Source organism: Streptopelia decaocto, assembly GCF_964273445.1.
Source record: "Streptopelia decaocto genome assembly, chromosome: 16".
Classification (NCBI taxonomy): domain Eukaryota; kingdom Metazoa; phylum Chordata; class Aves; order Columbiformes; family Columbidae; genus Streptopelia; species Streptopelia decaocto.
Window position 1 is genome coordinate 10,169,927 of NC_138671.1, and position 26,485 is coordinate 10,196,411.

At 47.0% G+C, this 26,485-nt stretch overlaps 1 protein-coding gene across 1 annotated transcript in view; it reads right to left on the reverse strand.

The window, feature by feature from the left end:
• Nucleotides 1-9,744: 9,744 nt before the first annotated feature.
• The window catches only part of SHISA6 (shisa family member 6), a gene marked incomplete at both ends in the record, with an annotated part of 241,222 nt that continues 224,481 nt past the window's right edge, over nucleotides 9,745-26,485 (reverse strand). The window contains 2 exons of the mRNA XM_082067128.1: nucleotides 9,745-10,295; nucleotides 14,561-14,713. Coding sequence (XP_081923254.1) covers nucleotides 9,745-10,295; nucleotides 14,561-14,713 — 704 coding nt within the window. The remainder of the gene's footprint in view (nucleotides 10,296-14,560; nucleotides 14,714-26,485) is intronic.

The window sequence follows — 26,485 nt, forward strand, 5'->3', positions numbered from 1 at the left end:
GCAAAAAGTGTGGCCAGAGTGGGACATGAGAGGAAATGGGACAGGAGGGATTAATTAATCAAACTGTTGGGAGCTGATTGGTACCTAAGCCAGGAGCTGTCATGAGAAAAATAGGGGAGGACTGGAAGATGAACCTGGGATTGTATTTTACCAAGTGTTTACCAAAAAGATGGAAACTGAAGTGTTTCCCCATGATAACACGTAGCTCTAAAACAATTAACAAACCAACACAGAAGCAGTTTGGCAGCCTGAGAATCCATTACATGATTTCAGATAATTTTTGTGGTGGCCCCAGCTCATTCGCTGCACAAAACAGACACGGGGGAGATGGGGGACTGTGTTTTATTCCCAGTCCGCTCCTGACTCACTCTGCGACTGAGGTGAGTCACTTACGAAGGTCTCTCCTTCTAACGTCCTCCTGCTCTGCAGGGAACAGTAATGGTCCTGAATGCTGTTGCAGAGCTACCTGAATTATTAAATGCCTTTAAGTGTGTTACTACCTGTGAGGAAACGCCTTGTAGAAACATATCCCTCCTTTGTGGGCAGAAAACACCTCTGGGTTTGAAGTGAGTATCAACTCGCAAAAGAGCTCACCAAGTTGTAGGTTTTGTCTATGAAAATATCTGGGAGAAATACGGTATCCTGTTAAAAGAATCACTGTGACAATAAGACTTAGCGTTAGCAGCCACATAACATTTATTACGGCAAGAAACGTCTCCCATCTGGTCTCTCCCTGATAAATTGTTCCAGTGACAGTCTATCTGGCTCTGACTTTCACCAGCTGGTTCTTCTGATGGATTAAAGACCTGTTTAATTCCCTACACCTTTCGCCCCCTAGTAACACTTGTACCTAGTGACCAAGTCATCTCTCAGCCTCTCACTGTGCACTAAAACACTGAGCTTTGTAAAAACCTCACTGAAAAGCATTTCCCCGCCACAGTTTTGAGTTGAACAGCTTCTCCACTAAGGCATCTCCTTCCACCCCAGAAGCCTGCGCCAGTTCCGGCAGGTCAGGTTCCACTTGTGGCATCGTGACACTTTCTGTTCAAAGGACCCAACCCACCCTTGGCACAGAACTCTTCTGTTACTCTTTGTACCCCAAACCCTCTGTGTCTCCTGACATTTGAGCAGCAAAAATTTAATCTTTAGTTTTGGATTGCTGGGCTCAGTGTTGAAAAGTGTGTTGTCTTGTGCCAAGTTCTGGCAAATGCCACTCGCAACAGGTCTTCAAATGGTTAAACCCACTTTTGAGTGGTTCCCCTCTGCCGCATCCCTTTAACATCAGCTTTCTCAAGGATGCGCAGTGATAAATATCCTCATCAGATTGACAAGCAGCACATAATCCAGTAGTGTAGAAACGGCTAAACATATTGCATTGACACCTTGTCTTTGCCAGCCCAAAGTGTAGGAACATTAGAGAATTAATTCAGGTTTGTTTGACAAGATCTGGTTTTCTTAAACCCATTCTGACAGGTGTTAATTATCCCACAGTCCTTTAATTCTCCGTCATTTTTCAGCATCTTTCCAAGGTAACTGGGAACAGTGATAATGCTTACATTTGGGAAACGTTCCCATATGGGAACAGCTGGAGAGCTGCTGGGAAGATGTGACGGATGGAGTTGCCACCCCCTCTCACTTGGACTTCTCCTTCAGACCTCAGCCGAACCCTTGGGCTCTCCCAGTGGTGTTTCTGGCTTCCACAATCGTGTCTTTTTTCACATGTGAGGCTCTTGGCCTTCCCAGACAGAGACATTGCTGCTTTGCTAATTGAGTATTTCACCTCCCTGCAGCCCTGCCCTGACCTGTGCCCACACTGCTGTGAGCAGGTGATACCAGGACCCTGCTGCAGGAATGACCCATGACCAAGCTGGTTTTTATGCTCTACTGCCTCTGCATCCTCAGTGACAATATCTGCTTGGCCACCAGGACCTGCTCAGCCTGCCCCTGTCCCACCAGGCAGCTCTGAATAGAACTCGGGATATTCTATGATTCTACATGTGAAGTCATAGCCTGCAGTGCAGGGACTTCATCTGGGTTGGTGCCAGGCTGCCCAGAACACTGGAGACACCTCTGGCCACCACCAGAGACCCTGCAGAGGTCACTTAGTGGGGCCAATGAGGATGGCTTGAGTGGGGGCCAGCTGATAGAGCATAAACTCTTCACCAAACTACTTAAAATAAACTATTACAGGAATTGGAAATGGTGAGATTTATTGTCCTTTAAGACAGGAATTGGGTCCAGCTTCATCTCAGTCATCACTGTCTCTCAACACCGTAAATCCCGCTGGTCTCTTCAATATTGTTTATGGGGAGTGGAGACATCAGCTTATTCCCCATTGCTCCTTCCCCACTTATTAGCGCTACAAAGGACTGTCTAATTATGAATAGAACTGCCAGGCAAAATGAAATTTCTCCCTTAAAAATGCATTTTAATTCACTCTGCTGGTTTCACGTGGTTCTTAGGAAGTGCTGATTAAGCCTCGTTGACCCTGAGCTTTGCTCTTACGGAGACAGGAGACTGCACCAACCTGGCTACAAAAGGGGCTGTTTCTTCCCACTGGATCTACCCTGGAAGATGATTGTCTTCTCTTGGCAGTGGGTGTTACTCCTCAAAACTTGTTTCATCTATTGAAGCTGAGCCTGAGGAAAGACTGAAGAGGGGAGTTAGAGGCTTGGTGAGTGGTGATGGTGCTGTCACCACCTCTGCGGCACACAAGGCAGCGGGGGGAAGGATCCCTGGGACATTTGCCCCATGACGTTATCTCAGCAGCACTCCTCTGGAGCTCAGGGCCAGAGCTGCAAGGCAGCAGAAAAGGGATGGGGCAGAGCGGTGTCACGAATGAAGAGGAGAGCTTCCCCCAGACCCCGCGGCACAGCCCGGCAGCACCACGCCTGGGGGGGCAGCACCCGCGGTGCGGCCTTGGTGCGCTGGCACAGGGGCTGCTGCCTCAACCATTTGTGTGCAGAGGTGCTCCCCAACTAACAGCTATCACATGTCTAGTGCGAGCAAATCTGCACAATGCTGAAGGCAAATTAATATGAAAATGGAAATATAAAATTTGATACTTCCTCCACAAAAAAACAAACAAAAAACAAACAAAACCAAGCAAACAAAAACCACAAAAAAAACCAACCCAACCAAACAACAAGCACACAAACAAACAGAATCCCAGGCTGTGTGGGGTTGCAGATCCCCAGCCCAGCCCTGCTCACACAGGGTCACAGAGCAGATCACACAGGTGGGTCCAGGGGGTTTGAATGTCTCAGAGAAGGAGACTCCACACCCGCTCTGGGCAGCCTGGGCCAGGCTCCGGCACCTCCCAGCAAACAAGTTTCTGCTCATGTTCAGATGGAGCCTCCTGTGTTTCAGTCTGTGCCCGTTGCCCCTCACCCTGGCGTTGGGCACCACTGAACAGAGTCTGGTCCATCCTCTGACACCCACCCTGAGATATTGATCCCATTGATCACATCCCTCTCAGCTTCTCTTCTCCAGCTCAACAGCCCCAGCTCTCTCAGCCTTTCCTCACAAGAAAAATGCTCCAGACCCCTCAGCATCTTTGTAGCCCACCACTGGACTCTCTCCAGTAATTCCTTGTCCTTCTTAAACTGGGCACCCAGAACTGGACACAGTAGTAAGAAACCCCAGACTTGGAGCAATGAAAATGCAGTTTCACCCTCAATGGTCAATGGCTGTTCAGTGAGGAACACTCTGGCCTCCTTGGCCCTTCTCATGTTTCAGAGAATCATGAGGCGCCTCCTCTGTGTGCTGTGCTGCCAGCAGCAAAAGCAGAGCCCCTGCTGAAGCCTCCGGTGCTACAGGACATTTCACAAGCTCTGACTGTGCAATACAAAGCTTTCTAGAGCGAGGATGAGTCGCGGTTTATGAACGCAAAATTAAGGAAGGGCAATTTCAAAATAAAACCTTAGAGGTTTGCATGAGACAATTTTACATCAACTCTAATGTCTCCCCCCTATTATCTGTCATGATGATGAAATGCAGTAAATAAATATGTAGAAGTAATGACTGTTCCAGACCTTGTAGCATCCATATTAATAGGTGATATTTAACGACACACAGAGATATAGATATCTACCTTTCAAACTGGTCACAAAGATTGGGAAGGTGGCCAAGAAACTGGTATTTTCTTTTTATTTTTTTTCCCCAACAGATATCAAAAAAGAAACAATTTATATGTTGAAATTGCCTTTATTTTTTAATCCATAAATATTTGTTACTGACAAAAGTGGAAAAATCCTTAGACTCTAAATTTTACTAAACTGATAATATTTTTGTTTACAGTACATACGGAATGTGCTTTTACAGGTAAGTATAACAACAAGAATAATACAGAGAAAAACAGTCAAATACTGCTCATCTTGAAGCTTGTTTAATGGTTAACCAAGAGTCTGTGCAAATTACAGATACAAATGTACTTCCTCTTCAGTACTACTGTATAATAAACATGGAATCCATAAACCGGGCTAAAGCACAAAAATATCCACTTAACCCCTCTTAGGAAATATTGTCCCCCAAACTAAAAATATTACAGTAAGAAGTGTCTTTCTCAGAGCCAAGAAATTCTTGCTACAAAAATGTCTAAGGGGTTTGCAGACGGGAGGTCGGGAGCCGCGAAGGGTCGTGGGTGGCACGGCGCGTGTCCCGGCCGCCGAGGTGGTGGCGCGGGGACCTCCCGGGCGTCGCGTGGCCACCGCGCAGACACGGGACGCCGCTCGACTTGCTGCCGAGAGCAAGGATGTCTTGAGGATCTACGCTAACGTGCTCCAACGGGATGGTCCACCTCTCCCTTGCCCCCACGCTGCCAGCGGGTGAAGCGCAGGTTGGTTGTCCCAGAAGGTTTCGGGGCTCGGTGGGGGAACCTCCTTGACAGCCACAAACCAGCTGAGAGAGGCTGGGAACGACACCTTCTACCGTCCGCTTGCCCACATACAACACAGAGGTGGCTGCTCTCGAAGCAGCAGCCCCAACACAGGCTTATTGCTAACAACACTTTTTAGGAAAATATTTAAGCCCCTTTCTCACGTATTTTCCCTACTAACTTTTCACTCATCTGAAATATATTTGAACAAGAAATCCGTATTTGTTTAATATATTTCAACAGAGTTCCTCCTTCCAGACTAAACACTAAACCTGAACAAAAAAAGCTAAGACAAGCTATTTCTCCACCACATGAACTGAAGATGGCAAACAGATCACAAATCAGAACACTTGCTTCGAATACAACTAAAATTACCCTGTTTCATAATGATTTTGTTTGTTGTGGTGGAAGAAGATGAAGACATCTTCCCAGCTACCAGGAACTACCTGTCTCTTCCAAAAACTTCAAGCAAGGCTTTTGTAGATTCCTGGTGGGAATGCTTCTGATAGACGTAAGAACAGAAAAGTGCACGTGGGAAGCCCAGGTTCATGGGAGCAGCTTTGCAGCCAGGAGACAGGAACTAAACCCAGGCCAGGAAAGGAGGGCTCGCTCCCAGGTAACCGTCCCTGGTTCCTCCCACCCCCCCACCCACCCACCCCCTTCCCCAAGTAATAGATCATCATTTATAAAAGGAACATTAAACATTGAAAAATATTTCATTTTTCCTTAAAACATGATTCACTGGCATTAGAAGACTTTTATGACAAAATTTCTGTTCCATATGGTGATCGGTGTGGTTCATTAAAAATATGTTTCCGTATTTCAAAGAGTGATTCAATATAGTTTGGAAGTGTAGGTTGGTACAGGGTCAGTCATAACTTAATGATTGCGTTTTACAGGATGTATGTATATATATGTGTTGGTGTGTATATTCATATACATACACATATCTGTATTAATGAGAGAGATGTATAAAATCCAGTGCAGCTCAGTATTATGTGTTGCTGCTTGGGAAATCCAATAATCATCGGTTTCTAGGAAATAATATAAACTTTTCTACATCACCCTTGCCCAGTCCCTGCACATGCACTCTGGGAACTGGCCGCTCCACAGATGGGTGTTTCCACCTGTGGGTTGGAGAAAAAGACAGATCAATTCTTCAGCGTATAATAGATAATTCAAGGCAGATTATATGTTACTGTACAGAGGAATGTGAGCGCTTCCCGCTTCTCTCCTGAGTGCAGAATGTCACAGTGACTCACACATGAGGAGAAGAAAGCAGAAAGATCAAAGCGCAGGTAACAGCATCTCTCAGAGCTGCTGCCTGTGATGGCCCCTGCCCAGAAGGAGAGCAATGGGCGATCAGGGGAACTGCGTCCCCCGCCCCAGAACTCTCGTTCTGGACAGACATTCTGGTTTGCAACACATCAGACATGATGTTGCAGGACAATGGTGACAAACAATAAAAATGCTTTGCTGTTCTACAGTGTCTGTTGTGAGAGGGTCTCAAAGCACTTAGTAGACATCACGGTACGAACCCTCAGAATGCCTCTGCCGGATAGGAAAGTGTTACCGTTACCATCACACGTTGACCACGGGGAACAAAACTGCTGGGGACCAGGCTGTGGATCATGACACCAGTCCCAGACCAAGTGACCTTTCAGTGACAAACTCTCCAAACGGGGAATAAGAAATGACATAAGGACACCTGTGCATGCTGAAATGCCACTGCTCTAGCTGCCATCCCATTCCAGCACGCAAAGCAAACCATGGGAACACAGGGTGCCCAGGAACAAATGGTGGTTGTCCAGGGCATGGTGTCTTCCCAGAGAGTTTTGCTGAAAATTTGCTGTGGTGGTGGCAGAGTCCCTGAAGAGATTTGACCTAGAAAGGCTTTTTGATGGTTCTTGTGGGACACATCTGCTTGAAACAGTTGAGTGGGTGGAAAAGCTGAGGAAATGGGGCTAAGATTTCTTTGGAGGATTATTGGCCAGCTAGGACAAGTTAGCAGAGGACCTGTGATATCTGTCAGTCAGAATAAGAAAAGGCTCTGAGACCAAATGGCCTGGAGCAGAGCACAGCATTTGTTACTTGAGTGAAAAATTTCCATATTTGCATCTAATCCAGCAGCTTCTTAGTTCACAAACAGAACATTCAGAAGACTAGAGTTTGAGACACACAGCTATCGAAATGGAAAGAGAGGAGTGTTCACCTTCCCTTGGCCTCACATGGTCACTTCTGTTCCTCTGGCTCTGCCACCTCAACTCCTGGAGACTTTAGGGTGGACTCTCCTCTCCCACAGTGTTCACATCTCCCTGCTTGCAGAGGGGAAGATCTTGGCTTTTCTTGGACCAAGAGAGAATGGAAGAGCCCCAGAACCTCAGCAGGGACTGCCTCCCATCAGCCATGTGCATTTCTCTTCTCTTCACAAGAGTCACAAACTTCGGTCTGTGGGAAGGTCACGAGAGGTGCTATTTTCACAGGGATTGTCCTCTGTGAAGACATATCCAGTGACTGAGCTGAGGAGCTTAGAGGTAGTGAGGGGAGAGAAGTGTCCATCAAGGGAAGGGGCCAGGAGATGAGGTGTGAGCCTTTTCTCTCTCATGTCTCCCATGCCACAAACCACCACCTTGATCCACAGACAATTCTGGTTGTTGTCCAGAATGATTTTGCCCAATGCTGCATGGTAATGACCATCTGAACCATGGAGACTCTTATTTATTCCTTCCCAGCTCAGTTTCCATCAAACAAAGCCCCAGTACTTCTCACAGATGGAGTCCTTTCTGGACCCAGTCTCCATCAGGTGGAGCAGAAGGAAGCTCATGAACCAGGACAAGCAGCCCCAGGACAGGCCGGGAAAGAGAAAGGCCACACGGCCACCCCACTGAGGCCTGCCTCTGAATCCCACCAGAGGAAGACAACCTGCTCTCCTGCCGACCCCGCACCAGAAAAACCTAGCGACACATCATAAACCTCCGCACGAGACTCAAGCTCACGTGAGCCTACAATCATTGTATGCTGCAGGACCGACGTGCTGAGCTGGGAACGTCATTAAGGCCAGGAGGTGGGAGGTATTTGAGGGGAGGGAGGAGGGCAGAGCTAACTCAAATGAGGTATTGAAAAGACTCATTGTGGGAATGTAGGACACGAAGAGAGAAATATTGTATGGGAATGCGTTTACAGCCCCAGGTCAGTCCCCATTTCACCCGGAGGAGGGAGCGCGCTTGCCGCTGGGATTGGCAGCGTGGGGATGTGCACACGGTGGGGCTTCGTGTGCACACCATGGACACTGAATACTGGAGAGTGTCCAGCACCAACAGTGACAGCACTGGGTCTGGCTGGCCTTCTAAACCCCTGAGACCCTTTCCCGGCTGCAGAAGTATGTTCTAGTGTGAGTTAATTCTACAGAATTTGATAGGAACACAAAAACAATGAAGCAGCAGCAAAACAAAATCAAACTGAACAAAAAACAAAGCAAAGCCCACTCTGGTTAGAAAACCAAAGAAAAAGCCCTCACAAATTCTGGACCCACGAGTCTACATTTTAAAGATTTTACAAATATACAGTGTCTAATTAGTATTATATCAGATATACAACATGCCCATTTATTGTAATTATGATGGATATATAATTTATGTGCATGAAATGTAACTGTCTTCATGGTTATAACTTGGTACTCAGCGGAACTGGAATTTGCAAGGTTTTCTTGGGGGGGCTATTACATGGAGAGAAAATAATGGAAAATTACCAACCTGCTTTTCAGTCGACAAGACACCCTCAGCTTTCTGCTTCTGCTAAGGGCTAGGAAAAGATTTGCTACATATGGAGTTCTAGGTTGTAGCTGAGAGGAGGGAATATGTTCAGAAACAGGGGAACTGGGCCAGTGGAAAATGCTGTCAGCAAAATAAACTCCTGGGGAGAAATCCAGGCTGGGATAACCATGTGTATCCTTGCCTTGCAGAGGTCTCAGTGGAGTCAGGACTTTCCCCAGCACAGGTCAGCAGAATTCTGGTGCTTTAGGTTCAGCAGTGGCAAGAAGCTGGAGGACGAGAAACCCTATTCCTCCTTCCTATTTACATGTTGGAGACGCCAAGATACTAGAATGAGTGGAGAAAAGGATCTAACAAGCATTTCAGCGTATTTGTGCTTATTGAACACATCAACCCCACTACGTCCTACACTGAGAGAGCAGGCGATTTGTAGGCACTAGTATATTTTTATCTTATGAGTATATTTAATATAAACTAAAACTTCATTTCTCAGCCAGGCTATTCTTGGCCCTAGATCTGCCAGTCCCCTAAGAAAGTCTGCCCTTGAATTTGCTCCAAGGGTGAGGAAGAACAGATGTATGGGTGCTGGCTGATACCAAGCGGTCCGGAGGTGATTCCCAGCAGCCAGAAGCTTACCGACTTGCTACGGGAAGGCCAAACATGAGGGCTGGCACGAGGACCAAGAACAGGGCCCCTCCTGCCAGGATGGGGGCTGCATTTCCTCCTCCCTGTCTTGGGCGGCGTGAGACTGCTTCTACTTGTAGCAACTGAAAAGTCCTAAGTTCATAAAAACAATGAGCTAATGCAGGTGAGCCCTTGGAAGGAGCCATCTATTACTGTGGCTTTCTTTGACAGAAACTGATGCACATCAGGAAATCTCCTATATTATCCCTCACTATCATCTGTTTGCTTGCTTGGGTTCTTCTTATGTCACTGATGAAGGGGTGGCTTTAAAAACAACGAGGTGGATGGGACTGTCAGAGAAGTCTTTTCAGACACTGAGTTATTAGAGGTTATCTTGGCCTATAAGGCCACTGCAGTATGGGGTGCTGTGGCCACCCCAGTCCCTAATGAGTATCTACAATGCACAAGGTCATATCAAACAGTCACCTCTGTTTTGCTCGCTGTGCGGTAGTGATGGTGGTGTCCTGGAATATAATGCAGTTGTTCTACCGTGTTGTGCCGTCGGGAGGCAAACGCTTGGCGCTTGGCGGAGGTCGGGTTCATACCTAAGGTATTGTACAAGTTATTTGAGGCACTAGGATGGGAGTGCATTTTTGTCATCCTGTAGCGATCCAAGACGGGTGTTGATACAAAGACGTCTGTGTGTGACAATGCCCGTGACATAGACTGGTCGGGGTACCCCGACCGCTCCGGGGAGAGCAGGGGGTCTTGGGAGTGGAGGCGCTCGGCGGACAGAAGCTGCTCGTCTGAGAGGATCCGTTCATAGGACATGCTAAACTCCTCGGGCATGATCCTCTCAGGAGACAGCACCCTGTCCTGGGACATGGCCCTGATGGGACGGCGGGGCCTGTCCCTGTGGTTGGTTTGTTGAGACATTTTGATGACGTTGATAGGGAGCGTGCCCCGGGCTGCCAGGTCGGGCAGGTGTCTCCTCCTCATGTAGTATTCATCAGCCTCTTTGTCAGCTGTGGGAAAGGAAAGGAAACAGTCAGAAATGTCAGAGCGTTGTCCCGGGGGGTGAAAAGGGGCTGTGTAGAGCACACAGCCTTGGAGTGGCCTCCTGGTGAGACCAGCAATTGGACCTGGGCATGGACACACACATCAGGGTGCTGTCTGCCGAGAGACACCAGCCCGGTGTGGGTTGTGTCGCCATGGGCTTATGGCAGAGCTATAAATTGCACGCAGACAGGTCTGAGTCCCTGTGCAATGCATCGCACCTCACACCATGACACAACAGATCTCATATACTGTTGAGTCCAGACTGTGGTTTCACATGATTTACACAAACGACGGGTTATGGAGAAATTATGTAATATCACCTTCACAATACACATACAAAGAAAGCACAGGGATAAAAGGAGCAAAAACTCTGCTGCAAGACAGCCTGGGCAATCATGAGGGGGGTCCCGCTTCCAGTCCTTAGAGTCTCTGTAGGCATTCAACAATAGCTAAACATGATGTGGAAATTTCCTATTTCCTCTGACATAGCCATAAATCTCAGGTTTTTTGTACCACATTGGCTGAAAAATGAAGACAATTGGCTGGCTGTCCCAGGAGGCAGAGTGCTTTCGGAGAAAACTTATGGTACGTGATTGGTGCTGACAACATCCCAGAACTTTGCTCACAAGACAGCGGTTGCACATTGGTGCCTTCAGGTTCCAGCCAAACACGAGTGCTGCGAGCATCCTGTGCTGGATGGTCCCACTCACTAATTCCCTCGTCTCCTCTCCCACACAGCCAGCACTCTCTTCAGTGCCCCCTGGGCCCCATTTCCCATAGTCCTGTGAAGAGTGCACATAACCCAGGGGATCTGTAAGAAGGATGGTTGGTCCCCTTGTCTCGGCATCCAAAAGTACAAGTTGAGAATGCGTGTGCTGAAATTCACAGCCTGTTGGCTCCCCCGCTGCTGCCAACCCCTTCTTCACAGCCTACACACCACTGAGGTGTGAGGATCACCCCAATCTCTCCTGTACTGACAAGCTTTTTGCTGATGAGGTTTGCTCTCCAGAGTGTATATTGTAGGAATGAGTCTTTTTTTGAAATCACAAACTTATTGGAAGAGCATCTCATCGCCAGTGTCAGATTGCAGCTCCTCTGGCCTCAAACTCTTGTGTCTATAAAATCACCTGCTAGGAAGCCTATGAAGGAGAGAGGAAATTCCATATGGCCACAGTACTTTTAGAAATGTTTATTCTATAGTCATAGACAGACTTGCCCACACGCAGTATGCACAGACTTGATAATGATGCTTGATGCTGACACTTGGTCTCTGCTCTGAGAAGTTCCACTGGATTCGCCCAAGTGACTCAAAATACATGTAATTAAAGCAGAGAACACCCCAAATGGAGAAGTGCTTGGATGCTCACATTTGCTGTGGTAATTGCCAGCGGGAGCTAAACCAGCTTATGTGAGATTTACTGCGGTCTGAGTCTGCTCGAGAGGTGGCAGAATCAGCTGATTAGAAGTGGTTTGATATTGTTCCTTGCTAATTTATAATTAAAAAATGCAGCATGCTCTGCACTTTTAAAAGTTTTGCCAATTAGGAACATTAAAAAGAAGCTTCTCTTCCCTTTTCCATCCCTGCAAACAGTGTGGAAGTTTGCACAGCCTTTTGCTGGCAGTGGCTAAACCAGTCAGGGAACCGATTTCAACGGTGTTTCTAAGTCATTCAAGCCATCTCCTCCCACGATGCCGAGAGATGTGTAGATATTGGCACATGTATCACATACGTGCCGAGGAAGAAGCTCAGCACAGCTCTGTAACCGCAATATTTCTGCTCCCGGGGAAAGCAATGAAATGAATACAGCCCCAGGCTGTTGGGACTGGAGACACCAGGAGCTTCACCCACACGTGGGGGTGGGACCTGTGGACATTTGGTTGCTAAAATCAAAATGTCTCCAGGGCCTGAAACCATCCAGTCTGATTCATTTCGTCCTCATTGCACGGGCAGGCTCACTGGGACAGCGAGAGTCTGATACTGCTACACCTTATCTTTGTATTGACGCTCATATGATAACTGACATTTGTAATTTTAGCCAAAATAAAACTAAAAGCAAATATGTTTCTCCCTCATGAACATACTTAAAAGTTCAAAAATGTGTCCTAAGTGGATTCCAAAAGGCCAGAAATGATGAGCAGACAGAAAGAAATCACTAATGTATTGATTGACAGATTTTTTTCTTTAAGTAAATCTCCTACTTGTGGGGCTTCACTCATGCTTTAAAAAACTTGGAAGTAGAATTACTTGAAATCACATATTATGGGCATTTTTCATTCATTTTTGTTTGTTTGTTTGGGGTTTTTTCCTTATTTTTAACCACCCTTTCTTTCCTCCTTTGGTAGTTTCTAAAAACATTGATCGGGGTTTGTGTCACCAAACTTCAGGAGTGTTTGAGTGCTCCATCTGACTTTAGGATAAGCCCATTTGCCCTCAGGCAGCTTTTCTGGTGTTTTCCCCATTTGGAGGCAGAGCACCAAATGAATCCTTCTGCTCCCACACCTCACCTCAACGTGTCTAAGCTGCTATCGCAGAAAGGCAGAGCACAGTTCACTGACACCGTAATTAGGGAAACGAGGTACATTTTCACTGTTTTGGGAAGAGACTGTGGAAAAGCCAAGGGTATTTTTATTCCCATGGCTGTATGTTACAATGGTTAAAAAATGTGCATACATGTAGGCATATAAGGCCATCCTAGTAATTTCTTTGCTTTTCTTTCTCTGCAGTCCCAGTGTGTTTCTTCATTGGGCTTGTCTCTCCTGTTTTAATGGGCTTTACCATTTTCAAACTGCCCAGTCATTTGTGATGATTCTTTAGCCAACACCAAGTGGTTTAATAAGCCTGGAAATATTCACTTCCTTCCTGACTGACCTTTCTCACTTAGCTGGAAGCAGCAATTCCCTGGAGCGCTCGGTAGGACAGAATTAATACCACTGCTCTTGTTCGGCTGTGTGCCCCACACCCACCCACCAGTGCTTTGGCGCAGGGCTTCCCACAGAGGTACCTGCCCATCAGAGATCTCCCCACCTGGCTTCTCAGGCAGCAAACCCAGATGGGTTTCCCGTTGGCTGTGCCTTCAGGCTCTACAGAGTGATTTAGGCTCTGCAGAGGGATCTGGACTGGCTGGATCGTTGGGCTGAGGTCAGTTGAACAAGGTTCAACAAGACCAAGTGCCAGGTCCCGCACTTGGGTCACAACAAACGCATGAACGCTACAGGCTCAGGGAAGAGCAGCTGGCAAGCTGCCTGGCAGAAACGGATATGGGGGTGCTGGTCAACAGTGGCTGAAGATGAGCCAGCGTGTGCCCAGGTGGCCAAGAGGCCACCAGCATCCTGGCTGGCACCAGCACTGGTGTGGCCAGCAGGCCCAGGGCAGTGACCGTCCCTGTGCTGGGACCTGGGGAGCTATTACAAGTGCAAAAACCTAAGTTATTTCTCTAAATCAAGCAGTGTGATACATGGCTGCATCCAGAAAATGCTCACAGAAGCATACATGCTACAAACCTATTTTCAGTCTGGAGAGAGCATTTGACCACACAAATATCGCTTACTTCGTAATCCCACCAAAGCTGAAGAGTTTGCCTTCAGCAAATGTGTTGGGCTGGAGCATTATGGGAAAGCTGGCAGAGCAAAGCAATACATAAAACAGCGAGGAAGAACAGATAGTAACTAGTGTGACCAGGGTAGTGAGCAACGTGCTGAAGTATCAGAGAGGCACCATGGATCAGTGATCGGCACGGGTCAGCCCCAGATCCGGACACGTGCACCACGAGACACGGCAGATCCCAGCACTGCTCGGGGCAGGCACATGTGCTCTGACTGAAACAGATGCTCCCAACAATTTCAGCAGTTTTCTGTTGGCCTCAGTTTGTCAACTGGGTCCAGCTACCCCCATGGACGCTGAGATATCTGCCCTGGGTGTGCCGAGGTGAGCTCAGCCAGCTTGGCTCATCTCAGCTCAGGCAGAAGGAAAAAGGAGATACAAGGTGGAGTCGTGCGACGCAGCACAGCAAGGTGTCAGTAAGCAAATAACCGCATGTGCTCCCACAGTAATGAAGTGACTCTTCCTCTATACTCTTCCTTGATAGGAAGCGACAGCCAAAAGAATCATTACCACAGATGCCAACTTGGGTGGTACAACGACAGAGGGAAGAAGGTTATTGACTTAACGTTGTGCCCGCTGTGTCTTACAAGCAAATGAGATACAAAGGAAATGAAATGATCTGACACCTACTTAGTCTTTTCAGAGAAGAATATTTACTTGAGTTTGTCTTGACAGCAGACTCATAGGATGGTGGGAGGTGAGAGAGGTTCTGGAAGGACCGGGAGAAAGACAGATCATAGGGTTCGGTGGCAGAAGTAAGGATGTTGTTCATTCGTGGCTTGTCTGAAAAACAAACAAACAAACAAAGAGAGAAAGGCATGTCTACAGTGTGCATCAAACTGAGGGGAGAGAGGCAAGCCATTCCTACGGTCTCCGGCAGGGACAAGAGCTGTATCATGTTGGACATGTTGAAGCAAAGCTAGAACAGTGAAGCTTGCAGGGGTGACGGGACTGAGTTAGCTGAGTCAAAAGGCCAAGGAGGTGGCCAGTTCAGGTATAGTCTGAAAAGTAAATCAAAGGGCTAAGTTTTCTGATACAACTGAGGAGCGGCAGATGCCCAGGCCTTGGGTTCACACGTCCCTTTTGTGCACGGCTCTAAAGCGTGCTCATGGAGAGCAAAGCAACATGTGCTCAGTGTGCACTCGTGTGCCTCAAGACCCCTCTTACCTCCTTTGAACCGTGGACTCGTTGAGATCAAAGCACAGATTCTGCACAAAAGTAACAGAGCAGTAGGAGAATTTCACCTTGTCAAATGTGTTGTCTTTGTGCAGTGTCCAAACATTTGCTAACAACTTCTGCCATCTCAAAATTCATAACAAAATCCACCCAAGTAGGATGCAGATATTCCAGTAGACATTTTTCTAGACCTGAATCACAAAGTCAGCTCTTTAGCAAGAGTCAGGCCATTGCACCCCCTGTTGCCTTTCTCCTGCGTGGGGTCCTGTTTGCATTAGACAGCAGAACATCTTCCCCCTCACATTTCACTGCACCCTTGGTGCTCCCTGTTGCCTAGAAATGGACCCAGCAGTTCCCAAACGTGTCTGCACGTGGGGATGTAGAGCTGCTTCCACAACTTTTCTCTCACTGTGACTTACCCTAGATATTTTAAACCTTCTGTCATCTACCCCTCACATTGTACAACTTCTTCTCAAAGACAGGCAGGGACATTCTTGTCTTCTGACACAAACCTGCTCAAGATTTCCCAAAACCAGCACTCCTGTGCAGCTCTAGGCACAGTGACCTGCCCAGTGCTCAATTCAGAGGCACCTGAGCCATTTGGGGTGTGACAGGGTATCTGAGACACAAAGAGCTGGAACAAGTGATGTGGGTCCTGCCAGAGACTTGATTCCACTCATTTTTGGACACTTGAATTACAACCACCATGTCAAGAAAGCCCACACGTGCTCCTTCCTGCCCCTGTCGTCACTGATTCCACGCACTCTGCTGCTCCATGAGCTTCCCCACCATGAAGCCTCCTGCAGAACAAGCCACAGCAGTGTCCTCTTCCCCCGCTATGACCACGAGTGGAACAGCTGCCCCTCTCCTTGAGCACCTTCTGGCACCAGCACTGGGTCCCCCACGCTGTGTGGTCCCATCGCTGCCAGCACAGCCACTGAGGGCTGACACGGCCCAGCCAGGAGCAGGGACCGGCTGGGTTCAACCAGCACCTCCCTGGGCTCAGGGACTGAGTCAGTCACCCCACAGCGCAGGATCGGCCCCGCACGCCCACACAGCCGCATTTTTTTTCCCCAGTTCTGAGAAATTATGAGACACTTTCTTACAGATTTTAACAATGGCAAAAATTTCCTCTTAACAATGCAATAACCATCTTGGTTAATAAACTGTTCTTTCCTATTTCGTATTTATGTCTCTGCACTCCTCAAATAGGGTTATTGTCTGGCTAAAAGAACATAGCCCCAAGTGAGCATATAGTTAATGTGTCATCTCTCTGAGAACATTATTTTCTTGCTGATGACTTCAATCCATGTCTAATAGACTGAATGCAGGATTAGGAAGTGCATGATATTCATCAGGGCGCTGGAAACAATTGATTAGATATTATCCAGTAAACAGAGACTATATCAGCATTGAAACTGTGTCCCCACTCGTATTTGTGCTTGTGTGGCAAGGACCCTGGGGTAACATCTCTTTGCAAATTTCTCAGCCAGAACCTGTATCTAATCTCCATTTTGCATGGAGGATTGGACATGCTGAAATAAGCCCAGTCATATGTATGGAATTTGTGTTCAGTGCCAAAGCGGGAACATTAATTGACTGTTTGCATGAGGTGTGTGAAATTAAGTGCCACACATTTATCTGCTGGGCTTGTGCAGAAGCAGTGCACCTTCTTACTGCTTTTTCCATCCAGTCAGTCAGGAACAGACCATGATGATTTTGGTAAATGAGAAGTCACCTTGAAATCCACTGCCCATCATTCAGCAAAATAAGGGATAAACAGAAATGACCCAATATCATTTCAGATGTCTTTTTCTTAATATACTTTGATGGTGAGATCAGAGAACTGAGAGTAAGGAGAAATATCTTGTACAATTTATATTTTCAGACCAGTTCAGGAGTTTCTTCGTAGTTCTTCATTCCTGCAATGTATTTGAGTTTTGCTTTTATCTGGTCTCTCTACTTTTTGTTTGTTGACTCCTGTGGAAGATGCAGGACACAATTAATTAACAAGACGTAAATAAGAAGGTTGTGTGCTGCTCTGTTCTCCAGCATTCCCACTCATTTCAGCCCAGCTCTACATTCTGCGCAGTGGGAGATGAGCACTGGAAAATGGACCATGTCCCCTGGTTACTAGGATTACCTTTGGAAGCCACTAAGTTCACATTTGCCTCGCCACCTTCCTGCAACCCTGTGCCATTTTATACCTCTCCGATACCTCATGCATTCTGGGCACTATTTGCAAAGTTATTTGAAGAGGAACATGGAGGAGATGAAGCTCACCCAGGGCACAGCACGTGCAGCAGATACGGGAACATCATCCAGCAAAGCAAGCGCACCTTTTTACAGCCAACGCAACGTCTTAACATTCTGCCAGCATCTCTTTGATGAATTGAGCAGGAGAGGGCTCAGCTCTGCAGCATTTCCTCATCTCCTGAGCATCAGCGGTTTCATGGTTCTCCAACCGAGTGCAGTGTTGCTCCAGCCACGGGCAGGGCTGGTGGCTTGTGGCACAGCACTGCCAAAAACTCACCACGCTGCACACTGTTGACACGATAAGCTCAGGAAGGGAGCGGGCATCTCTGTGGAGAGAGACTCATCCTTTGCAGCTCTAATGTCTCTTCTTGGACACCAAGCAAGAACCGTGCACTTCTTCTGCTTCATGAGCCAGAATTGTTGGGCCAGTCCAAACGCTGCTATATTTCCATGGGAACCAGTGGACTCATGGGCCAGGCTCAGAAAGGCTGCCCTGCTCCATTTGGACCAAACTCTTGCATGAAGACTGAAGAAGGTGGTGCCATGGGGTGGAGAGCTCTGCACCTGGGAACCAGAGCACTGCCTGCCCTCATGGGCAGCCAGAGGAACACGGTTCCAACCACCACCTTCTCAGGACATAAGGCCGGTGGCCGGCATGGCACCCACAGAACTTCACCCCATGCACTGGGGATCGCGGTTACAACTGGTCTCTGGACGGACACACGGATTAACTCCTCTGCTTTGTGCAGGCACTCGCCTGCTTTGGAATCTATGAAGGAAGGAAAGTCACTTTAAGTGGAGGGAGAGTCTCAATTCACTGTCAGCGCTTTGCAAACTCTGCAAGCACAGGGCTCAGAAGCAGCCTCGGGATTACTGAACTTGGAGGCTTGTGTTGTGGAGATGAGACCTGAAGTCTTCTTGAAGTGTCTTGTTCTTGGAAGACAGCTTATGTTTCAAAGTGTGTTTACATGAGGCACAGAACCTTTAATGTACAAGGACAGGAGCTGACGACACCCAAGACAGAACCAGTGAATTTATGCAAAGTTTCAAACAAAGCTCGGGTGGCAAAAGAGATGTGCTCCTTATTAGCATATGAGTCTGCACATATGTTGTGTGAATTTTGCAAGACATTTCAACAGATGCCTTTTAAAACATTCACCCAGAGAAAGCAAACAATGTCACCTAGGAGAAACTGATAGAACTGAGCCTTCTGCTGCTCAGCCGCAGCCGGTGCAGCTCCAGCCCGTCACAGCACACGCCGCCTGCTGCTCAGCCATTTGAGGGCCCAGACACAAGGTCTCCTCCGATCCCGGTGCGAGCTCTTACCAAGGACCGCATTCCGCAGGCAAATCTGGTTGTAGCTGATGACGTTTGGTAGCCTTCTGTGCCAATACTTAGCACCTCCTGAGCCATCCTGGAAGTGACACGCTGTTACACCAGGCAAAGAACTGATAATCACAGACTCAAAATTTATAGCATAAATCTTCAGTGTTTGGGGGGGTGAAGTATTTGTGTTTTCACACTTATGTTTTTATGCTACAAACACTGATATTAATAGTCCTTTGCATCTCTCATGAAGAGTCTCAGAGAGTTTTATACATTTCCAGGTCAGATTCTCTGTGGTGTAAATCAGCAGCTCTCCAGTGAACAGCTGCCCTCATTTATATGAGCTGGAGATGGGGGATTTTCAATGCAGTTAGTGATAAAAAACCTCTGCGTATCATTATGATGCTGGGATTAGGTCTTTCAGTGCTCCTGTCGGAGAACAGAACAGAAATCTGAGGGGTGAGATGCAAAGAGGATGAGGCACAGCAGCACATTGCAAGGTGATGCTCTAAATGCTCCAATATACACATGCAGCATAATAATACACTTGAATTGTATCACCCAGGAGCTATTGACATGAAGATGCTTCTGAGTACACAAAGTGCTTAACTGCAGGTAGCACAGTCACACACTACAACACGGGATGAGAGGAATAACGTTGCCAATTAAAATCAAAGGAAAAAATACAGAAAGTTGTATTGCACTTAGCAATCACAGCGAAAGGTAGATTAACTTCTCGTTGGGTTAGCTGCCTTTTCATGGGATATAGAGAACACGCGGCTCTGGCACCAGCACGCCGAACTGTGCAGAACTGGGACAAGGACTAATTTGTGCTGAACTTGAGACGGTGTGATTGAAAACTGTCAGCGTGTTAACTCCTTCCAACCGTTGCAAACTGCCCAATGCATGCAGGGGAAGCTGTTTCAAAAAGGAAAATGAACCGGCGTGTTTCATCCCGGCACCAAACAACAAGGTGAGTAAGCCAAAACTAACTGAGAGACACGAATCGCCCACCCTGAACGGGCTGGGTGACCGTCCCCCTCCAGCTCTTTGGGACCAGGGTGAGCCACAAGCCCCCCAGACAGGCTGAAGATGATGCAGGGACCACACAATGTTCTGGTGGAGCCACAGTGAGCTCCACAGCGATAGCACTTCTGGTAATGCAAACACCAAAACCCCCCTTCCTATCAGCAGTTTCACAGGCTCTGATTTTCATGGTGCTGTGATTTTGCCTCTTGAAATTTTGCTCTTTTTCACCAGTCTCACATGCACCAGGGATAAATACGCTGCTTCCCTTTGCTTAGGGGCCAAGATTTGCTTCTGCAAGAGGAAACTGAGGCCAATGTCAGAGCTTTTCAGCCCTTTGCTTCACACCTGCATTGCCACAGAGAGAATCTCCTCGGGTTCCTCATGGGCATGAGGCTGAAGACACAGTTACACAGCTGTGTTCTACTCCTCAAGCCTCAGATTTTATTTATGATAGTCACGTGCTGGGTGGAACACGGGCCATGCCACGGGTGGCATGAGTATTAATCTGCAAATTAAGGCCTCCATAATCAGCAGGGTGGTTAACCCCGGAGCTGGGAGGCTATTTTAGCCTTGCCATAGTAAGGCCTTGAGAAAAGTGATTTCTTTGTCCAAACACATGATGTATTTAGTCTAAAAAGCAGACCAGTTGTTTCAATGCTGAGTGCTTTAAAGGGAGGTGCCATTGAAGTGGTTAATCTGCTCTCAGCCCCAGGGTTGCTCACTAAAGAAAGGTCGGTGCACGGCGACAAGTGACAGCACTGGAGTCCACCCGTGGCCCCAGAAAACCCCGCGCACGGGGTCTCTGCACCCGGGGACATCGTCTGCGAGTTCTCCTGTCAAGACAGGTAAATAGCGATGCCGATTCTCTGATGACTTCGCTCCAGTCTGCTTTGTAATTGTGCAACTGGAGCTGTATCGCAACACAGCAGTTTGTGTGCCTTGCTTTGCAAAGTTGGGCTGCAAAGCAGCTGAACTATCAACTGGCACCCCCATCACAAATGGCAACTTGTACGCGTGGACAATCTGGCATTATGTTGTCCAGCCTGGTTCATCTCTCCCCCCACTTCCACCGAACCCCTGCTGCTCCACAGAAAGAGCCGTGTACATAATGTGTCTGTTTGTTCTGTAGGTTGTATTTTGGAGGTCTGATTATCTTCTAATTTCCTTCCATATATTTCTACTGGGGATAAATCTAATTTAAACACTCCTTAATTGTTATAATTTTGTAAACAGTGTCTTAAACACAACAGACACAAAACTCCCAACAAATTGCTGGAGGAGATGTGACAGTATAGGGAATAATTTTCATATCTTCTGGGATTGTCCCAAATTGAAGCTTCTGGTCTGATGTTAGAAAATGGATGCAAGAAATATATCCCCCAAAGCCCTGTTACTGTGTGGGAGGAAGATGGCCTGGATTTCTGAAATGGAGAAAAAAGAAAGAAGGAGGAAAAGAAGGAAAGAAGGAAAGAAGGAAAGAAGGAAAGAAGGAAAGAAGGAAAGAAGGAAAGAAGGAAAGAAGGAAAGAAAGAAGGAGGAGAGGAGAGAAAAAAGAAGAAAAGAAAGAAAAGAAGAAAAGAGAAGAAGAGAAAAAAAAAGGGAAGGGAAGGGAAGGGAAGGGAAGGGAAGGGAAGGGAAGGGAAGGGAAGGGAAGGGAAGGGAAGGGAAGGGAAGGGAAGGGAAGAAGAAAGGGAAGAAGAAAGGGAAGAGGAAAGGGAAGAGGAAAGGGAAGAGGAAAGGGAATGAAAGGAAAGGAAAGGAAAGGAAAGGAAAGGAAAGGAAAGGAAAGGAAAGGAAAGGGGAGAGGAGAGGAGAAGATGAAAAGAAAAAAGGAAGAAAAAGAAAGAAACAAAGAAAGAGAAACAGGAAGGAAGGACGGAAGGGATATAAAAGAGACATGCACATACATGCATACATATGTAGCAGTTTGTTTGAAACTCACATGGGTACACCTATAAAAAGAAATTTGCCTCCATGAGAGCAAACCCAGACATCATCTATAGAAAACTGCCCTGACAAATGAAAAACTTGAGATGAAGCCATTTGTTGTTTATGGTTGTTTACCAAGTATTTTCTGACATGACTATTAAATGCAATGAACTGACATAAAAATTATGATATGAACTTCCTACTAACTATATTATTTAGCAATGTGCTTGTTTTTTATATAGACATAAAAATGTTTATACAAGACTCTTTTGGTTAGCATAATTAAATATGCACTAAATGTAATGAGATTAAACTTCAATAGCAGTAAAAAATAAAGTAATAAGCTTTATAGAAACTGAGCCCAGGTATTCAACGTATATTTCTGTTGTATCTAATGCTCCACTGTCCTGGTTCTTTTCTGTGCACAGTTCTTTTTCCCACATCTTAATGTTTTTATAGGAAAAGAAATTTCTGTGTTTATTTTGTATAAAGACTGAATAGCTGAGCAAGATAAATTAATGTATCAGAAGGTTTACTTGCATTTCATAAGTTAAATTTAACTGTTCTTAGAAACTAGTACTTGAGCACTCACGTTCACCTTTTAATTACAAAATCGCTACACTTACAAAATAGCTGTAGAATTCTTCATTTGCAGCTAAAATCTGCAGCTGATGTAAAACCGAAGCCTAGAGCTAAGGAAGCCTACACCAACCTTCTGATTTCAGTGGAGCTGGGGTCTGCAGTCTGTCTCTGAAAGCAGAATTCAGGCTGAAGTTTCTAAGGAACTGCAGACACTTCCATAATGGGACATGCAGCGTCCTAGAAGTGAACTGGCTGCATGATAGAACGAAACCAGGAGAAAATCAATGACTTCTTTAAGATGTGGGATACTCAAAGTCACACGAGCTAATTCAGCACCTCAACAGCAGCAGAGATTAAATCCTGGTGCTCCAGATGGCGGGTTGACAGACCTTCTTGCCTGTGGTCACTCCTCCTGATCGCCATTGGAAGTTGTCTCCCCCAGCACATCACACTTGCCAGCCAGGCAAGGAGAAAAGGGAGAGTTTCTTCTCACTCCCTTTTAACTGTGCAATGAACAGCTAATTAACTGATAACAGCCTGACAGAACGGATTATATGCGATCCCACCGCTAATTAGTGGTTATTGCTTCCTGCATCAGAAAGAGTTCGGTGTAATCACATCAGCAATCTCATGGCCTCACAATCCACTGCAATGGGCACGTCCTCTGCGTGGACAGGAGTGGTGACCCCCAGGCCAGGTTAAAACAGAGTCTCAGGGTTTTAATTCTGGGAATCTGAAGTTGAAGCTGAACAGCTCAGAGACCTCAGGTCAAATCTGCTTTTTTTCACGGCCCCAACCCGACAGTGTTCAAGAAGAGACTGGACAACGTCCTCAGACACACGGGGTGACCTGTGGGGTGTCCTGTGCAGGGACAGCAGTTGGACTCCATGATCCCTGTGAGTCCCAGCTCAGGACATTCTATGGCTCTATGATTCTAGGTCTCCTGCAGAGCCCTGGGCCCCATGTCTGCACAGCCCGTGCTGCTCACATAGCGATGTGTGAGTTGGGAGATTCATTGTCATGGGAATTACAGGAGAAGGTAAGAAACCTACAAAGTTCCTGTGGTGGCAGGAGATGGGACAGAGATCACCAGCCCACAGCAGCCCAGTTCCCATCCGGACAGGTATTGCAGTCCGCAACAACTCACGATTCCCTTCACAAATGCGAGTCCAAGCGCATCCTGGCTGGGTGAGGCAGCCCCGGGGAGCTGCTCTGGGCACCGGGGGGATTTGTGCCCGTTGAGGCTCACGTGTGGCTTGTTTGGTGACAGGGCACCTACAACCCCTGCCCTGCTTGCTCTGTGCCAGTGGCCTGAGAACCTTTCTCTGCTTGTTTTGCTTCAGTTAACAGTGAACTGAACTCAGGCCACGTGCGACACGGGGCAGGTCTGGAGCCTCACACTGGCTTCTCGCCCTTCTTGGGCTCCGCGATGGTGTCACTGCATGGTGGGTGCGAGAGACAAGCTCACGGTCATGGTGCTCAGAAGGACAGCTCATGTCCACCTACAAATTTGCACAGTCACACGCAAAAGGTGCACCATGTCGCACCCAGGAAGAGAATTAAATTAAACCTGTGGATTTGCTGAATTATCTCAGAATTTCAGCAGTAATTATGAATACTGCAGGCTCTTTTGATGCACTATTTGAAAGGTCCAAATATGTTTTTAGACTCACCAAGCAATGGCTCACCAGCAGCAGCACACATGAATATAATGAACATAAGTGCCCATGACCATATGGGTAACTTAGAACAAAATATAACTCTGAATCATACAGTTCTTTATAGTCAGATCATTCAAGTCACTTTGTACCACCAAATTATTAAGATACAGTAAACATGAGCAATGAGTGGAGGAAAAAAAAGCAAAAGATCTGCTTTGATTTTTGTCTCTTGAGTACCTAGAAAAGAAAAGCATCTGGCAGGTCCAGAAGGAAGTTCGATAACTGTTTTAGCAAATGTCACTGCCTTAAGTTGTTGAATGCAATGGAGACCCAATGACGGAGCTACATTAAAGCTTCTGGGCAGAGACACAGGTACACGGGACTCATCTGGCTCTGCTGGGGCGGATCTGAGAACCCAGAACATGCTACATTTGAAGAACAAGTAGTCAGACCAGAAGACAATAAATTTCAACCATATTACTTCATATTTTTTGTCTTTTTGTCATTGTTTCTCCTGTGTTTTTTGAGAGACGGAAAAAATAACCCTATTAATGTAGTCTTAGAAATAAAAGTAACTTGCGGGTTGAGGAGCTGCCGGATCCACCCCCTAGGAAGGACAAACACCAAAGATTTGAGGTGACCTTTCCAAGGGCAGTCGTTCTCCCACCCTTCTTCATAGCAAAGCAGCATGGAAATTTCTATACTAGAACACACAACAGGCACAACTAATCAATTCCACAATAGTTATCAAGATGAAGTTTCAGAATTAAAAACAAACACCAAAACAAAAGGAGTAACAAATACAGAGATTCAGAGCTGCAAGAAGAGAGGGCGGGTGTACGTTGAGATACACCCGTCACTTACTGGTTCCCCAGCAGAAAGAAGGTTCCAACTGCAAATGCTAGAGGAACATCTCACATTAAAAGGGCAAAGGGTGCAGGGAAGAGCAAGGACAAGACCAAGCAAGGTGGCAGCATAAGGGGGAAGAAAGCAGAGAGGACCCGGAGGTTCATTCAGAGGCTGGACTGATTGCACAGAGACAGGGGGAACCACTGATTTGGGAGGCGGTGACTGGTCTGGATTCGGATGGGGCCGGGAGCTGCAGGTGATTTGGCTGGGTGGTCTACGGTGGCTGCAATGCATGGGGACACGCTGCCCACAACCAACTGCTCCGCAAGGGCCAAGGCAATAGAAAACAAGGGGGAGATAGGGCAGAGGAGACAGAAGGGCTGGAGCAGAGAGGGGCAAGGTTTCTGGCCATGGAGGAGGTGAAGACACATCTCCAGGCTGGCATGAGATGGTGGAAACAAAGGGGGAAACAAAGGAGTGTCTTTTGAACTCTTAAAACTGGCTAAAGCATGACATGGGCCATCCCCAAGTTTATTAGGTTGAGAGGGCTGGATAGAGAGGTGCCAGTAAATGTGCTGAACCACGTAAGACAAATGAAAACCGTGGTCTTTCAGAGCCCTGCAAGAGCGCTGTCAGAAGGGGTATTAACACGTATGAAGCTGTTTGGGTACGAAGACCAAACCCAGGGGAGCTTTGCAGGAACACTGGAAGGGCTGCTCGCACCCTTCAGAGGGGTGAGCAGACGGGTTTTATGGGGGTGATAGGCTGCCCCAGACATCTCCTGAGATGTCACTGCTGAGGTTATGGGCATAGGTCAGTGCTGTATTACCTGTGGTGGGTGTGGGGACATGGAGGTGCTCTGGGTTTCACACATTCCTAGGGTCAGAGAAACGTCACGTTTCCACAATAAAGGAGATTTGGAAGGGTGTGAGAGCAACCACTGGAACTGATTTAGAAAGAGGCACTATTGGTTATGGAAGTGGGCAGGGGGAGGCCTGAATCTCCCCATGGTCTCTACCTATCCTACATACTAGAAACTAGCGAGGCACTGTGCAGCTAATGAGGGGCTGCAGCAGGTTGTCCCGACCAGACCCAGGCAGGGACGGGCTGGACAGCTTGGACTGAGCTGCGAACTCTGCCCACATATCGTGACACCAACATCAAATAATCAGATTAGGAGCCCTTGCCCCGTGTTCACTGTTCTTCATCCTACCCTAGAAACACGCACAAGCAGCACCGTCAGTCGAGTGGCTTGGCCGACAAGATGCACTTATCCTTGGCTGTCCTTTTGGCTAGTTAAATCTGAGAGCACCTTGCTGATGTGGAAGGGAGAAAGGAGCAATCAGACATGGGGAAACACAATTTTCATAGGTAAAGTTATACAAAACTGGGCCATATTTCATTGTGAGCACTTTTAAAAAATATGGTCCTATGTTTAATGTTAATGGAAACCACCATTCATGCATCATCGCTATAGGAACCTTTCTATTAACATTAAACATACTTTGATACCAGTAAATGTTACTGGCTAGTAGAGGAAAGTTACAACATGTGTAATTTTGCTCTTTGTTTTCTCTTACCATGTGTAGGTGTCTGGGTGGCACTGTTTAGTATCAGGTGATTATAATTTTGTTCTTGGTCATCTGAAATTCACAGAAAACAAAAAAAAATCCCTTTAAGAAACAGCTTAGCATACCCACTGATCTGCAGATGATAATTACAGCTCGCAGTATGCACAGGAAATCTC